The 18,805-nt window shown below is 38.4% G+C and overlaps 1 protein-coding gene across 6 annotated transcripts in view; it reads right to left on the reverse strand.

Annotated features, from left to right (window-relative positions):
- The window catches only part of TESK2 (testis associated actin remodelling kinase 2), a 141,134-nt gene that overhangs the window by 69,478 nt on the left and 52,851 nt on the right, over nt 1-18,805 (reverse strand). For all 6 annotated transcript variants that reach the window (XM_069589539.1, XM_069589553.1, XM_069589544.1 and 3 more), the window contains exon 3: nt 763-884. In XM_069589539.1, coding sequence (XP_069445640.1) covers nt 763-884 — 122 coding nt within the window. The remainder of the gene's footprint in view (nt 1-762; nt 885-18,805) is intronic.

Below are 18,805 nucleotides of genomic sequence, written 5' to 3' on the forward strand. Positions count from 1 at the left end.
ACTCCAGAGCCAAATGGGCTTTTAATTCACTGACTCCTTAAAAAGCCTTGTACTTTTACCTTTATGCTTTATTTGTTATTATTTTGTTCCTGAGTTTCTAGAAGACTCCTGAGAATCCCTTGGACAGCCAGGAACTCAAACCAGTGACTTAAAGGAAATCAACCCTGAATATTCATGGAAGGACTCACGCTGAAGGTGAAGCTCCAATACTCTGGCCACCTGATGCAAAGAGCCAACTCACTGGAAAAGACCCTGATGCTGGGAAAGATTGAAGGCAGAAGGAAAAGGGGAAGACAGAGGATGAGATGATTGGATGGCATCACCAACTCAATGGACATGAGTTTGAGCAAACTCCAGGAGATAGTGAAGGACAGGGAAGCCTGGTGTGCTGCAGTCCACGGGGTCACAAAGAGTCAGACACAATTCAGCGACTGAACAACAACAATTTTGTTCCTTTCTGAGTTCCTTCCCTATCTTCTAAAATCCTATTAAACTTCACGTTCCAATTTGAGTCAACCTCCTCCAAGAAAGCTTTCTGGCTCTACCAAGGGAAGTCCCCAAAGTTGCCTTACTAAATGCAGTTAATTACCAGAAAATTGTTTCAATAGGTAGAAAAAGACCTACAGCACAGCTAAATTCCAGCAAGACAGCTTCAGCATGAAACCTGGAATCCCTCTTTTCAGCTATTACTACTATTCTAACAAGTCTCCAATAATGTTTCAGCTTTCTCGCTGATCTCTGGAAGGAAGGAAAAGCCATTACCTAAGGATGTTGGGATGGGAGAGTCTATTCATGAGCTGCACTTCTTTCAGCATGTTTGCCCGGTTACTGCTCAACGTGTTCATCTTAAGAGCCATCACCTGGCCGGAAGCTCGGTGGCGCACCTAGAAAATAAAATAGAACAAGAGACTCAAGGACAGCAGCTATATATGAGGTCAAAGTCTCCACATGTAGAGCATGCTGAGATGTTTTACTGTCAATTCAGATAAAACAGACATGGTAAAGGATGTTTTTCTATAAACTCTGATTACATAGGGTTTCACATCCATTAACAAAGATGGATTTATTCCTTTGAACACCAAAACTGTTTCATATTAAGCTGGCTAGAAAATATGATTATACCTCAAGAAATCATGACTTCTTACTTTGCTGTCCACCTGAAACTATCACAACATTGTTAATTGGCTATACTTCAATACAAAATAAAAAGTTTACTTAAAAAAAAAAAGGAAAAAATCATCATGTCTTAAAAAAAATACCTTAGAGAAAAATGGGGAAAATGTATTAGGCTGGTTCCTCACGGCCAATGCTTCTGAGCCTTAGGACACTAAGCAGAAAGTCTCTTTCGTGGAGTTTTAATTGTGCAGAGAAAAGATTCATTCACAAGGCTTATGTAACATTTAATGAACTATAAAACTGTCTTTATAGAACACTAAACCCACATCCTCAAAATCTCTCCCAAGCACCATAAAATGTATATCTATACAGAAAATATTATTGCATATTAAATATAGAAAGAAGGCAGTGGATCTTCTGGACCTAATATTGAGTAATGCAACCCAAAGTTCCTTATAATCATTTACAATCAAATCAGATACAAAAAACCTGAGCCACACCACTTACACCATTACCCATATACACAGAGCAAAGTCTACTTCTAAAACATTCATCCACTGTAGAACTCAATCTATTTTACATGTAAAAATATTATTATATAATTTCAATGCATACTCCACAGGTTTAAAAAACTCAACACTTCACCTGCAAGAAAAATAACTATGTTTTCAGTCTCTAAAAGTAGTCTCACTCTGTATAATTGGCTCCAGTTTCATCCATCTCATCAGAACTGATTCAAATGAATTCTTTTTAACGGCTGAGTAATACTCCATTGTGTATATGTACCACAGCTTGCTTATCCATTCATCTGCTGATGGACATCTAGGTTGTTTCCATGTCCTGGCTATTATAAACAGCACTGCGATGAACATTGGGGTACATGTGTCTCTTTCAATTCTGGTTTCCTCGGTGTGTATGCCCAGCAGTGGGATTGCTGGGTCATAAGGTAGTTCTATTTGCAATTTTTTAAGGAATCTCCACACTGTTCTCCATAGTGGCTGTGCTAGTTTGCATTCCCACCAACAGTGTAGGAGGGTTCCCTTTTCTCCACACCCTCTCCAGCATTTATTGCTTGCAGATTTTTGGATCGCAGCCATTCTGACTGGTGTGAAGTGGTACCTCATTGTGGTTTTGATTTGCATTTCTCTAATAATGAGTGATGTTGAGCATCTTTTCATGTGTTTGTTAGCCATCCGTATGTCTTCTTTGGAGAAATGTCTATTTAGTTCTTTGGCCCATTTTTTGATTTGGGTCGTTTATTTTTCTGGAGTTGAGCTGCATAAGTTGCTTGTATATTTTTGAGATTAGTTGTTTGTCAGTTGCTTCATTTGCTATTATTTTCTCCCATTCAGAAGGCTGTCTTTTCACCTTGCTTATATTTTCCTTTGTTGTGCAGAAGCTTTTAATTTTAATTAGATCCCATTTGTTTATTTTTGCTTTTATTTCCAGAATTCTGGGAGGTGGATCATAGAGGATCCTGCTGTGATTTATTTCTGAGAGTGTTTTGCCTATATTCTCCTCTCGGAGTTTTATAGTTTCTGATCTTACATTTAGATCTTAGAAAGAAAAACACCAATACAGTATACTAACACATATATATGGAATTTAGGAAGATGGCAATGACGACCCTGTATGCAAGACATGAAAAAAGACACAGATGTGTATAACGGACTTTTGGACTCAGAGGGAGAGGGAGAGGGTGGGATGATTTGGGAGAATGGGAATTCTAACATGTATACTATCATGTAAGAATTGAATCGCCAGTCCATGTCTGACGTAGGGTGCAGCATGCTTGGGGCTGGTGCATGGGGATGACCCAGAGAGATGTTGTGGGGAGGGAGGTGGGAGGGGGGTTCATGTTTGGGAACGCATGTAAGAATTAAAGATTTTAAAATTAAAAAAAATAATAATAATAAAATGCACTATCCAGTCAAAAAAAAAAATAAATAAAAATAAAAGTAGTCTCAGTGGTATCAAAATGAGAATCAAAATGAGAGACTAACAAAATGACAGAAAATATTTTGTCTTAACCAAAAGAAGCTCAATTATTCACTTAGATATGTGTTTCCTACTTAGCAATTATGAATGAGGCTGTAGAAAAGTTACAAAGTACCAAAGACCTCATTATTTACTAGTTAAAAAAAATTCATTTCAGATCATATACAACAGGGACATGCCATACACAACTGTCATCATTTTATGGACTTTCAGAGTATCATTTCAGGATATTATTTCTACTTCACCAAGTGGAAATTCCAATAGAAAACACAAAAATCTACTTAACTCTTCAATCTCCAGAAATTCTTTGACAGGACAACAGCCTCAGGAGTTTAGTATAGCTATTAATATAGGACAGACAACACAGCTTATCTTAAAACTCAAAGAAACAATGTTTCAGAGTATCTAGACAGAAGAAGGGGAAGGAAGAATTAAAACACTCAGAGCCACAGGAACTCTGATCAGAAGAACTGAGCACAACACCAGCTGTCTCTCCCCTCTTCTAGATCCCTGAGTGAGATTTGGAACCCAACTCTCTTCCTAGTGCATCAATGATTCTGTTGTCATGTACCTCGTGACTGATGAAAAAGAAGTGGCTTTCCTTTTCAGATCCTGGGTGGATAAGTTAAAAGAGACATTTATATACAAAGAACACACTGACAGTATTTTTCCAGCTTTATTTACAGAAGACATCTGTTTTTTCATAAGGGCTCTCCATTCTGAAAGTCATTCCTCTTTTTCTTTTTTTCATCATCTGAAAACTATCACTCTTGAGGTCTTTTTTTTTTAATGTCTGCTTTTAAGAAACTTTGATAAAACAATGTGTGAAATTTAGGGATAAAAAAGTTGTTTCAAATTAATCATAAAAAACTCTACTTTCTAAACAACTGGACAAGGATATGAACATGTTCATAACACTGTATATCTTTCATGTGCATAAAATATTTTCCTCTTTCTTCTAGCCCCTCAAATTCTACCTATCTTTGAAGGCCATACTCAAATATCCCCTTCCTGTCTGACATCTTGTCTGTCTCTAGGAACTGTTTGTGGTTTCCTTCTTCATATTGCCTCAGAACAACAGAATACCACTCAAGACATAGTTCTGTGCATAAATATATCCTCACTAGGCTACAAAGCATTTTGGACCAGGATCTATACTGTATTAATTTTTATTTTGCAGTACCTAAATAAAAGGCCTGGCACATCATAAGAGCGCAATGAAAATAAAAACAACAGCAAGAATGGTGAGTTAAATGATAATTCTAACACAGTTTTTAAGGGCCAGGGCATCATTCATTTATCCAGGTAATTTCTTTCGGGGTAGTGCTTTTTTCTTTTTCTCTTTTTGGTGGCAGAGGTACGGGGGGAGGATATAAACAGAAAAGCAGTACAAGATTTGGCTTAAATTTTCTGGAATTAGCCATCTAGAAAAGGACAAACAATAAGCAATATGAATGTTGTGATACTAGTTAAGCTTGCAATAATAACAGCTTCTGGGAATGAGCACAGAAGATTGGGATTAATGAATCTGATAGTCAAAAGGGACTTTACTTATGCATATTGTTTAAATGTGTTACAAAGAAAATATATGCATGTATTACTTATTTAGCTAAAAATGAATATAAATTCAAGTTGAAAAGCTATGTTTTCTATTAGAAAATTAAGGCAAGTACATTATGGAAGAAAGTAGAAAATGAAGAAACATATATGAATGTTGATGCAATTAGGGGAAAACTTCATGGGACTTCAGTGAAACTTCCAAGAACTAATAGATTTGGACAGATTTTTGAAGCACAAAACTGACTACCGGCGATAAAGAAAAAGGTATCATCCAATACAGAGGTCCACAGGACTTCCCTGGCAGTCCAGTCCAGTCCACATTTCCAATTCAGAGGACGTGGGTTCAATCCCTGGTCAGTGAACTAAGATCCCACATGCCCAGAGCAAGGCGAAAAAAAAAAAAACATAGAGATCCACTAAACATAGGGAACCTGTCTAAATCCAGAAGGATCTTCATTCCACGTTGTCAAAACCACAAAAATTTGTTAGCCCTCAAACCTACTTAGATTTTCAGAATAAAGGGAAGGTCAATTTCTGCTTAAGTTTGCCCTCTATACATAGATCATTGTTACTACTACTAAGAGGATTTCCAAGAGACTGATATCTTTAAATATCTTTTTTAAAAAACTTAAAAACAGAATTGCCATATGATCCAGCAATTCTACTTCTAGGTACAAACCCAAAAGGACTGAAAAAGGGTCTCAAAAAAATATTTGTACACTCATGTTCAAAACAGCATTATTTATAATAACCAAAGGGCAGAAGCAACCCAAGAGTCCATCAATAGATGAACAGATAAACAAAATGTGGCACATGAGGGAATGTTATTCAGCCTTAAAAAGGAAGGAAATCTTGACATATGCTATCACATGGATGAACCTTGAGATATTATGCTAAGTGAAGTAAGCCAGTTAGGAAAATGCAAATACTTATGATTCCACTTACATGAGGTTCCTCGGATAGTTTAATTCAAACAGAAAGAATGTAGAATGGTGGTTGCTAGGGGTTGCAGGGAGGGGAGGAATTCAGAATTGTTTAATGGGTACAAAGTTTTAGCCTTGCAAGATGAAAACAGTTCTGGAGAATGGTGACACAAAAACAGGAACTGAACTGTACACTTAAAAATGGTTAAGATGGTAAATTTTATATATACTTTACCACAAGTATAAATAAAGGAAGGAAGAAAAGAAGAGAGAGGGAAGAGAAGAGAATCACCAAGGTAAGGAAAATTACTATCTCTCTTTGAAGCTTTCTGTTGTAAAATAAAGAGTATGATAGTCTCTATCTTATTTGGAGGATAAACTGATGTTGTTATGTTAAAGAAACCAAAAAATGTGTATAAAGTACTTAACATAGTACTTGGCACATAGTATTCAGATAAATAGGTATTGTTTTTAATAAAGATAAGAAACTATATGTTCATAATAGTTTAGCATATCAGGTGATTTTAAGATGATATAGAAAATGTATACCTGTAATTTTAAGTGAAAAGAGCAATATTCAAATCTGTATTGGCCTCCAAGATGATTTATTTATCACAAAGGGGAAAAGGTAACCTTTACAATGGAGAGGTCTGGCAGCTAGTACCTTAATCAAGGGTTTATAAATTCAGTTATCAGCAAAAGTGAGACATGCAACATTATCAATCTTCTGAAGCAATGAAATACACTTGCCAAATGTTTAACTCAAATCTAATCATAAGAAACTGACTCATCAGAAAAGACCCTGATGCTGAGAAAGACTGAAGGCAGGAGCAGAAGGGGATGACAGGATGAGGTGGTTGGACGGCATCACCAACTCAATGGACATGAGTCTGAGTAAATTCTGGGAGTTGGTGATGGACAGGGAGGCCTGGCGTGCTGCAGTCCATGGGGTCTCAAAGAGTCGAACATGACTGAGCGACTGAACTGAACTGAATCATAAGAAAAAAAATAGACATATTCAGAATATCTAAAAGACAACTGTGCAGTACTCTTCAAACAAACAAAATGTGGGGGAACATTTTAGATTAAAAAAAATTTTGGCCATACCTCATGGCATGGGGGATCTTAGTTCCCTGACCAGGGATCAAACCCATACCCCCTGCAGTGGAAGCACAGAGTCTTAAGCACTGGACTGCCAGGGAAGTCCTAGAATATTCTAGATTAAAAGAGATTAACATTCATAACCACTGAAATGAAACAGATGAAATCTTAACTGAATTTAGGGTCTAAAAGTTATAAGACTTTTTGGAGGCAAACAGAAAATTTTAATAGAGACTGTACATTAAATTATTCTACTGAATTAAGGTTAATTGTCTAATGTATAAATAATGATATTATGACTTTGTAAAAGAATGTATTCTTAGAAGATACATACTAAAGTATCTAAGTAAAATACAGATACATAAAGCAATGTAGCAAAATATTAACAACTGATGAATCTAGATGAAGGGACTTACAGGAGTTTATTGCATTATTCTTTCAATTTTCTATAGATTGAAAAAGTTTTCAAATGTTGGAATAAACAAGTAAAAACTGAATTTCATTTCCTTACATGAATTTAGGAAATTAGGAAATAAAGATTAGCTTTTAATTGCAGGGAGAAAAATTCTGCATATGGCATATGCCTAAGTTTATGTCAAAACAAAAAGAAGTAGAAGTAAGTTTATAAAATATTAATGATGCTTGTCACTGACAGTAGATCAATGATTTTTTTCTTGCTTTTGTTTCTTCATTTTCTACTTTCTTCCATAATGTACTTGCCTTAATTTTCTAATAGAAAACATAGCTTTTCAACTTGAATTTATATTCATTTTTAGCTAAGTAAGTAATACATGCATATATTTTCTTTGTAACACATTTAAACAATATGCATAAGTAAAGTCCCTTTTGACTATCAGATTCATTAATCCCAATCTTCTGTGCTCATTCCCAGAAGCTGTTATTATTGCAAGCTTAACTAGTACCTTTCTGGGCCTTTTACAGAATGCATTGACCAAAACAACAACAAATCACTGGTGTGTATAACGTACACATGATCTACATGAGGGATATATTATGTGTATCAGAAGATGAAAGCTCTACAAAACCGAGGCTTCTTTCAACATGCTCAGAAGTCCAAGTACCATATATGTCTTTTTTTTTTTCCCAAGTACCCTGTATGTCTTAAGTTCTAAGAATATTTCAGTAATAAGCTGAAACAAAAAAACAAAAAAGTCATAGATACCATTACCACAATGAGAAACCCGAGAACCAAAACAAAGAGTAGCCCCTGCTCACTGCCACTAGTGAAAAGCCTGACCAGCACTGAAGACCTAGCAGAGTAAAAAATAATTAAATTATTTTTAAAAATAATAATGATTTTTTTTAAATTAAAAAAAAAAAAAACAAAAAAAGATCCACAAACAAAAACTACAAACTAAGGTAAGAACTAAGAGTTGGCCAAGTATGTGCATGCAGCTGAAAGTAACTGATATTTCATTAGTCTTTTCAGTCACATTCAAATAGCAAATACTATCAACCCAGTTCAGTCGCTTAGTCATGTCCAACTCTTTTGAGACCACATGGACTGAGCACACCAGGCCTCCATCACCAACTCCCGGAGCTTACTCAAAATCATGTCCATTGAGTCGGTGATGCCATCCAACCACCTCATCCTCTGTCGTCCCCTTCTCCTCCCGCCTTCAATCTTTCCCAGGATCGGGTCTTTTCAAATGAGTCAGCTCTTCTCATCAGGTGGCCAAAGTATTGGAGTTTCACTTTCAACAGTCCTTCCAATGATTCAGGACTGATTTCCTTGAGGATGGACTGGTTGGATCTCCTTGCAGTCCACGGGACTCTCAAGAGTCTTCTCCAAAACCACACTTCAAAAGCATCAATTTTTTGGCACTCAGCTTTCTTTTTAGTCCAACTCTCACATTCATATATGACTACTGGAAAAACCATAGCTTTCACTAGATGAACCTTTGTTGGCAAAATAATGTCTCCGCTTTTTAACATGGCATCTAGGTTGGTCATAACTTTTCTTCCAAGGAGTAAGCGTCTTTTAATTTCATGGCTGTAATCACCATCTACAGTGATTTTGGAACCCCCAAAATAAAGTCAGCCACTGTTTCCCCATCTATTTCCCATGAAGTGATGGGACTGAATGCCATGATCTTAGTTTTCTGAATGTTGAGCTTTAAGCCAACTTTTTCACTTTCCTCTTTCACTTTCATCAGGAGGCTCTTTTTTTAGTTCATCTTCACTTTCTGCCATAAGGGTGGTGTCATCTGCATATCTGAGGTTATTGATATTTCTCCGGGCAATCTTGATTCCAGCTTGTGCTTCCTCCAGCCCAGCATTTCTCATGATGTCTTCTGCATATAAGTTAAATAAACAGGGTGATAAAATACAGCCTTCAAGTACACCTTTCCCTATTTGGAACCGGTCTGTCGTTCCATGTCCAATTCTAACTGTTGCTTGCTGACTTGCATACAGATTTCTCAAAAGGCAAGTCAGGTGGTCTGGTATTCCCATCTCTTTCAGAATTTTCCACAATTGATCCACACAGTCAAAGGCTTTGGCATAGTCAATAAAGCAGAAATATATGTTTTCCTGGAACTCTTGCCTTTTCTATGATCCAACAGATATTGGCAATTTGATCTCTGGTTCCTCTGCCTATTCTAAAACCATCTGGAAGTTCACTGTTCACATACTGTTGAGGCCTGGCCTGGAGAATTTTGAGCATTACTTTACTAGCGTGTGAGATGAGTGCAACTGTGAGGTAGTTTGAGCATTCTTTGGCATTGCCTTTCTTTGGGATTGGAATGAAAACTGACATTTTCCAGTCCTGTGGCCACTGCTGAGTTTTCCAAATTTGCTGGCATATTGAGTACAGCACTTTCACAGCATTATTGTTCAGGATTTGAATTAGCTCAACTGGAATTCCATCACCTCCACGAGCTTTGTTCGTAGTGATGCTTTCTAAGGCCCACTTGACTTCACATTCCAGGATATCTGGCTCTAGATGAGTGATCATACCATCGTGATTATGAGTCATGAAGCTTTTTTGTACAGTTCTTCTGTGTATTCTTGCCACCTCTTCTTAATATCTTCTGCTTCTGTTAGGTCCATACCATTTCTGTCCTTTATGGAGCCCATCTTTGCATGAAATGTTCCCTTGGTATCTCTAATTTTCTTGAAGAGATCTCTAGTCTTTCCCATTCTGTTGTTTTCCTCTCTTTCTTTGCATTGATCACTGAGGAAGGCTTTCTTATCTCTCCTTGCTATTCTTTGGAACTCTGCATTCAGATGTGTATATCTTTCCCTTTCTCTTTTGCTTTTCTCTTTTCTTCTTTTCACAGCTATTTGTAAGGCCTCCTCAGACAGACATTTCGCTTTTTTGCATTTCTTTTTCTTGGGGTGGTCTTAATTCCTGTCTCCTGTACAATGTCATGAAGCTCTGTTCATAGTTCTCAGGCACTCTGTCTATCAGCTCTATTCCCTTGAATCTATTTCTCACTTCCACTGTATAGTCACAAGGGATTTGATTTTGGTCATATCTGAATGATCTAATGGTCTTCCCTACTTTCTTCAATTTAAGTCTGAATTTGGCAATAAGGAATTCATGATCTGAGCTACAGTCAACTCCCGGTCTTGTTTCTGCTGACTGTATACACCTTCTCCATCTTTGGGCTGCAAACAATATAATCAATCTGCTTCCGGCATTGACCATCTGGTGATATCCATGTGTAGAGTCTTCTCTTGTGTTGTTGGAAGAGGGTGTGTGCTATGACCAGTGCGTTCTCTTGGCAGAACTCTATTAGCCTTTGCCCTGCTTCATTCTGTACTCCAAGGCCAAACTTGCCTGTTACTCCAGGTGTTTCTTGACTTCCTACTTTTGCATTCCAGTCCCCTATGATGAAAAAGACATCTCTTTCGGGTGTTAGTTCTAGAAGGTCTTGTAGGTCTTCATAGAACTGTTCAACTTCAGCTTCTTCAACATTACTGGTCGGGGCATAGACTTGAATTACTGTGATACTGAATGGTTTGCCTTGGAAACGAACAGAGATCATTCTGTCGTTTTCGAGACTGCATCCAAGTACTGCATTTTGGACTCTTTTGTTGACTATGATGGCTATTCCATTTCTTTTAAGGGATTCTTGCCCACAGTAGTAGATATGATGGTCATCTGAATTAAATTCACCCATTCCAGTCCATTTTAGTTCGCTGAGTCCTAGAATGTCAATGTTCACTCTTGCCATATCCTGTTTGACCACTTCCAATTTGCCTTGATTCATGGACCTAACATTCCAGGTTCTTATGCAATATTGTTCTCTATAGCATCGGACTTTGCTTCTATCACCAGTCATATCCACAACTGGATGTTGTTTTTGCTTTGGCTCCATCTCTTCATTCTTTCTGGAGTTATTTCCCCACTGGTCTCCAGTAGCATACTGGGCACCTACTGACCTAAGGAGTTCCTCTTTCAATGTCCTATCATTTTGCCTTTTCATATTGTTCACGGGGTTCTCAAGGCAAGAATACTGAAGTGGTTTGCCATTCCCTTCTCCAGTGGACCGCATTTTGTCATACTGTCATCTTCCATATATAAATCACCATGCTAGCTGCTGAGAAGGCTTTTACATATCAACATGAGACATCAGTTTGTCAGATCTCCCAGCAATCCTTGTTTCCCAATTCCAAAGTTATCTTGTTGCTCTCCAGCTTAAAATTCTTCAGTGGCTCACCACTACCTGGAGAATAAAGTCCAAACTCCTTTTAGCAAAACTAAATCCATCGACTTCTCCCTGTATATTCCCACCATCCTCTCCCCTTCAGTGCTCAGTGTGTGCTCAATCATGTCTGATTCTTTGTGACCTCATGGGCTGCAGCCCACCAAGTTCTTCTGTCCATGGAATTTTCCCAGCAAGAATACTGGAATGGGTTGCCACTTCCTCCCCTAGGGGATCCTCCTGACCCAAGGGTCAAACCTGAGTCTCCTGCATGGTAGGCAGATTCTTTACCACTGTGCTACCTAGGAAGCCCTCGTCTCCCCTTACCTTTAGTTATTATATACTAATACTTGTAATTATTTCTAAATGCATCACCCTCTCCACTTTTCCTTTCCTTGACACATTCTATTCTCCTTGCCCTGATGTAATCCTCAACCCCCTAAGCCCTATCCTAATCTCCCTTCCAAATTCCTTTCAATTATTCAAGTTATAAGAAACATCATTTTCCCTGAGAAAAATCTCACTTCAAGAAAAGTTAGATGGCTCCACTCTGTTTTCTTAATACTCTGTTCTTATTTATCTCTGTTACAGCGCTTGCATATTTTTTTAAAACGTTTATTTGGCTGTGCCAGTCTTAGTTGTGGCACTCAGGAGATCCATTTTTGTTGCAGCACACAGGATCTTTAGTTGCAGCATACTGGATCTAATTCCCTTACCAGGGATCAAACCTGGACCCCCTGCACTGGAAGAGTAGAGTCTTAGTCACTGGGCCACCAGGGAAGTCTCAGCACTTGCATACTGTATGCTCTTAGTCTGTCCACTTATCTCCAGTATATCTAAGGGCAGTTCTGGTTCAAGGAGGCAACTAGGAAGATCTAGAACTTACCTCCTCCCAAAGACACAGAATCTACATTTGCATATGCAACAACTTCCTATATGCTTAAGGGGAGTTCAGTTCAGTTCAGTCACTCAGTCGTGTCCAGAACTGCCTTATTCATTATTCATTTATTTATTCCAAGAATAGCTATTCAGCTCCTCCCACCATCCACCCGCAATACACACCTTCTGACAAGCAAGACTTTTCATATGGACAAACCTAGATTTTCGTCAAAATTCATTAAAAGCTAGTCAGGAAAGAAAAGCATGGCTATTATTATATAACTATCAACAGACACTAGTAGACTGCAAACTGTAGACTGAAAAGGCAGATTACCGGTTATACACAATCTTACGGCCACTAGTTATTACTCTACCCATTTTTATCCCATTCAAGTAAGCATATTAACATGCAAGTGAGAATGACAGGAAACATAGTTGCTCTTGTTTAGTCACTCAGTTGTGTCTGACTCTTTGTGACCCCATGGACTGCAGCCCACCAGACTCGTCTGTCTATGGGATTCTTCAGGCAAGAATACTGGAGTGGGTTGCCATTTCCTTCTCCAGGCGACCTTTCCAACCCGGGGTTCAAACCCATGTCTCCTGCGTGGATTCGTCACCACTGAGCTACCAGAGAAACCTCAATTGGGGTGGCTGTGTGTGTGTGTGTGTGTGTGTGTGTGTGTGTGCTTAGTCGCTCAGTCATGTCCAACTCTTATGACCCCATAGACTGTAGCCTGCCAGGCTCCTCCATGGGATTCTCCAGGCAAGACTACTGGAGTGGGTTGCCATTTCCTTCTCCAGGGGTGCCTCTAATTCAGCTCTAATTTATATTTTTCAAATTAAATTATTTGCATATGCTGGTACTTCAATTATTTAAAATAACGAACTACATGCAATAACTTCAGCTTTAGCAATGTGGTATGAGACCAAATTGAGAAATTCTTCTCTGGCACAGTGCCTAGCATCTAGTAGCTGACTACTCAAAAACGGTTTGTTGAATTTAAATGGTTAACTTGAGTCAGGACACTTATTTTCTAGAGGGGAAGAAAAGCATAAGCCTCTGACCAGCTCACAGAAATACTAAAGGGAGAATTAAGTAATAAAAACAACAACAGTGTAAGAACTGTAACAAAGTAATTAATCATAAAGTTAACTATTAGATGAGTGGCTTAGGACTTCCAGCCAAGAAGTCACAGTGAGTGTACAGTACAGAGTAAGCTGGTATAGCAGCATTAATATTAGGCAAATAAAGTTTAAATAGCAGTCTTCAAAGGAGGCTATAACACCTCACTTCAGAAGTGTTTTTGAAGTTTTCGGGTGAAATGTTTTGGTTCTAACAATGACTGGGGGCAAGGAGTGCTGCAGGCCTGAGATGCTAAGACATCCTGCAGCTACAGGACTGTAATGCACAAGGAAGCATTGTTCCATGTGCTGTAGAAAATGCAAATGTCTTAACAGATATTCATGCAAATAAAGAACATATTTATTATTATCTACGCTTGGGTTCTAACTCCATTTTACATTAAAAACAAAGTCACTTTGCATGGTATTAGTATATACTGAACTTCCTAGGAATGCAACTAACTACCTGTAAATTAAGGAAAATTGCTTTTTGTTTTGTTGAGAATATCATTAAGACTGGTCCTCATTTCAGAAAATCAGACCACCAATGACAGTGCTGCTCCTGAATCCCAATATAACACATCTGTATCAGATCAAATTGCAGTTTTTATATTTATGGTGATTTATTTAGCCTTAAAAAAAAAACACACTTTTTATTTTGTATTGGGGTGTAGCCAATTAACGGGAGAAGAAAACAGCAACCCACTCTAGTTTCATGGGAAATCACATGGGCAGAGGAACCTGATGAGTTGCAGTCCATGGGGTCACAGAGAGTCAGAGACTACTTAGTGACTAAACAGCAACACCATAGCCAATTAACAATGTCGTTAACAGTTTTCGGTGAATAGTGAATGCAGAGACCCAGTCATACATAAACATCTATTCATTTTCCCCCAAATCCCCCTCCCATCCAGGCTGCCACATAACATTGAGCAGAATTCCATGTTATTTATTTAGCCTTTTAAAAAATATCAAACATACATAGGACTTTCCTGGTGGTCCAGTGGTTAAGAATCCTCCTGCCAGTGCAGAGGACACGGATCTGGTCCCTGGTCCAGGAAGATTCAACATGCAGGGCATGTGTGCCACAACTGCTAAGCCTGTGTACTGCAGCTACTGAAGCCTGCCCGCCCTAGAGCTCAAGCTCTGCAACACGAGAAGCCGCCACAACGAGAAGTCCGTGCACCACATCTAGAGTAGCGCCCTCTTACCAAAACTAGAGAAAGCCTGCGCACAGCAACCATGACCCAGCACAGCCATAAATAAATAAACATAATTTCAAAAGTATATATGTATAAAGTGTATTTTTGCTTTGCCCACAAATTTATCATTGTGCCTATTCTGCCAACTTTTTTCTCTAATGAAACATTCCAGATTAAATGAACATCTGATAAACCTGGCAAAGATATAGTATACCTCCTTAATCAATCTGTAATTTGTCTTGGCAAGCTATTCCTATTTCAACTGAAGTTCCTCTTTCCTTTATCACATACAAATAAGTCTGGTCTATTATTATACTTTTATTCTAATATTCTATGGCATCTCTGTTCTTTTTTTTTTTTTTTGCATGGAGTGGTTTCTGTCTTCTCTTAAAACTAGAACTAGTCATGCTTAAGAAGGTAAAAGCATCTAACTATTTTAATATGTATTCCAGCATAGTCAGGCCCCAAAATGTGCATACTGAAATCTGCATTTTTACTAATTTAATTTTACTCTTCTTTTATCATACAATTTTATCAATGATGTTTACCACTGATCTTATATACGTATAATTATAAACAACAGAACCACTGTTCCCTATCAATTTCATGTCAGGGTAGTTAACAGTTAGGTTTTAAAAAACTTGTTATAACAGCTAAATTTATACTACTTGCTATATACTAGGTTCCGTTGCGTAACTGCTTTATATATTTTAACTCAGCTAATCCTCAAAATAATTCTATGAGATATTACTAACATTTCCCATATTACAGCTATGGAAACTGAGGCAAAGAGAGATTAGATAAGACTTTTTCAGGGCTCCAGCAAATGGCAGAGCCAGCATCTTAATTCCAATAATGCAAAGAACAGTGGACCTGAAAGTGTTCAAAACAAGTGGTCTAAGCAAAAAGCACTGCATGCACGAGAAAACAATTTACCAAATGCATGGATACTACATCATAATGATTGAGTCACATTCTCAGACCACCATGAAATAAAATTTAAAATCAACAGTAAAGAGATCATTAAAAATAAGCATAGTGGGCAATACTAATTGTTTACCCAACATCTAACGTCCCCTTTTCTTGACTAACGTAATTCCAATTAGGTGGCTTAATTAATTAAACTATTCAATCTTCCCTTCCCTGCAGCTAGGATGGATAGATGTCCTAGTCCTAGTAAGGACATGGAAGTGGGAATTGCTTGGTGGGGGATTCTGGGAATGTTAATATTTTCCTGATGCAATTGTTCTTTTTATCTGCTGAAGCACAGATGTGGTGCTTGCATCAAGAGCAAGAGGACAAAAGCCACACACTAAAGAGAGCTAGTGGAAGCCTAGATTGTTGATGACTTCCTCAAGCAGTTATAAAGCACAGGAATTTCTCAAGATTACCTGAGAAAAATTAATATCTTATTTGAATAAGATAGTGGTGTTCTGATTTCTGTAACATACTACCAAAGACAATCCTAACTGATCTGTAAAATATTAAAAATAAATAATTTAGAGTTCAACCTAAAGATTCTAGGAGGACTTCCCTGGTGGTCCAGTGCTTAGGCATCCACCTGCCAATGCAGTGGGCATGGGTTCAATCCCTGGTCTGGGAAGATTGCTCATGCTGCGGGGCAACTAAGCCCAAGCTTAGCAACGTCTAAGCCCATGTTCTAGAGCCTGTGCTCTGCAATAAGAGAAGCCACTGCAGTGAGAAGCCCACACACCTGAAATAGACAGTAGCTCCTGCCTGCTGTAACTAGATAAAGGCCTGTGAGCAGCAATGAAGACCCAGAGCAGCCAAATATTAAAAAATAATAATAAAAATAAAGATTCTAAGGAAAAAAGAAAGGATAATAATAAAGATAAAAGCAAAAGTTAATGAAACAGAAAATGAAAAAATAATACAGAGGGTCAACAAATCAAAAGCTGATTTGGGAGGAGAAAAAAAACATATACAGAAACATATCTCCAGGGGCTTCCCTGGTGGCTCAGTGGTAAAGAATCCACCTGCCAATGCAGGAAACACGGGTTCAACCCCTAGTCTGGGAAGATCCCACATGCCAAGGAGCAACTAAGTCCATGCACCACAACTACTGAGCCTGTGTTCTAGTAGCTGCAACTACTGAGCCCACATGCTGCAACTACTGAAGCCCAAGTGCCTAGAGTCCATGCTTGGCAGCAGTGAGAAGCCTTCACATCGCCTCAAATAGACCCCCAGCCCCCACTGTCCAAAATTAGAGAAAAGCCCATGCAGAAGCAAAGACCCAACACAGCCAAAATAAATAAATAATAAAATTATTCAAAAAAGAAAACATATCTCCAGAAATCTTTCATTTTCAGGTCACTGCTTACCTTTCTAGACTCATTACAGGCTTGCCACTTCTTTCCATGCACGCAGCAGACATGAACTAAACCCAATTTTTCACTCACCACTCTGAGAATACTCCAAGCTCTTATTCCCCTGTGCCTCCACAAATGCTTTTCTTCTTGCTTGAAATACCCTTTTCCCTGGTTGTCTTCCTAACAAGCTCTTTCTTCTTCTAGAAAATTCACTGGTGGCCTCCTCTGAGAAGCCTTCTCTGACTCCTTTAAACAAAGTTTGTACTGGTGGCCCATATTAAATTCCTTGGCACCCTTTGCATACTTTCACACACTTATTAACTATATATTAAGTAATTTGAGGCTCTTGCTACAGGCTCTGTTTTAGCAAGTACTATATTTTAAATATATTTCCTTTTCTTCACCCTTAAGCAAAGAGCTCATTTAGGGTGAGATTTTATTCATTTCTCTATCCCTAACACTAGCTCAATGTCCTATACGTAATGAGCTGCTGCTGCTGCTGCTAAGTCGCTTCAGTCATGTCCGACTCTGTGCGACCCCATGGACAGAAGCCACCAGGCACCGCCGTCCCTGGGATTCGCCAGGCAAGAACACTGGAGTGGGTTGCCATTTCCTTCTCCAATGCATGAAAGTGAAAAGTGAAAGTGAAGTCGCTCAGTCATGTCCGACTCTTCGTGACCCCATGAACTGCAGCCCACCAGGCTGCTCTGTCCATGGGATTTTCCAGGCAAGAGTACTGGAGTGGGTTGCCATTGCCTTCTCCGATACCTAATGAACACTAACTATATATTTTCTGAGTAAATGAATGAATGATTAAGATAGCAAATAACTGCAATATTTATTACATGCTCCAAGTATCAGCCTTATGAGATCTCAAAGAGGAAGCAACCAACCCTCTCACCTTCCTTATTGCAAAAATAATATGCTTTAAGATAATCTTTTTTTTTTTTGGCTACACCATAAGGCCTGCAGGACCCTAAGTTCCCCAACCAGGAATCAAACCCTGGGCCTCTGGCTCAGTTCGAAACAGAACACAGTTTCTAACCACTGGACCCCCAGGGAAATTCTAAGATCAGTGTTTTATATCTCTCACATGCCTTTGCATATATCAACGTCAACAAAAATACACCCATACACTGAGTGAATCCAAGTTGTACATACAACTTCTGTGCTTCCAGTTTTTGTTTTTCTAGCTGGATTATCAATTAAGGTGAAGGATCTTGGGAACACAGCAGTACACACACAGTAAAACTCTCAACCTGATAAATTATCCCCTGATGTTAACTAGTGCTAAGTTCACCCCCCAGAGACATCTGCAAAGTTCTTTACTAATCAGTAGCCCAACTTTCCACATCAGCTCTGGAGGAAATAGTAAATGGATGGAATATGGCCAAAAGCTACAATCATACATTACTGTGAGTGAACCTTAAGAATACATGTGATACAAATAGTCTCCTTTAAAACATATCATTTTACCCCAAAACCCTGAACCTCCCCATAAGTGCTCCCTCTCTGAAACCTCACTGTACCTCAAAGAGGTTGCAAAACGAGATAAATGTAACAAGAAAAACAGCAGGAAATTTAGCAAGAAGCAGTTTTGACAGACAGCAAGGATATGTAACAAGGACCATTTCCAAGGTGCAGAGCCCTAAGAAGCCTTGGACTGCTATCATCCTTTCTCCCAGGGTTCTCAATGCTAAACTCCTTTTCAAAAGGTGGTGGGAGATGGGAAGGAACTTCTTTCCTCTCTATTCTCTTTTGTAAATCTCTGTAATACATTGTTAGCCCCTTGGATTCAGCACAGGCAAAAAAATAAATAAAATTATTTTTTAAAAATTAAAGAAGAATTAACAATTAAAGAAAAATTAAAGAAGAATTCTGGTGGGTCAGTAGCTAAGACT

This window comes from Ovis canadensis, chromosome 1 (genome assembly GCF_042477335.2).
Source record: "Ovis canadensis isolate MfBH-ARS-UI-01 breed Bighorn chromosome 1, ARS-UI_OviCan_v2, whole genome shotgun sequence".
Lineage (NCBI taxonomy): Eukaryota > Metazoa > Chordata > Mammalia > Artiodactyla > Bovidae > Ovis > Ovis canadensis.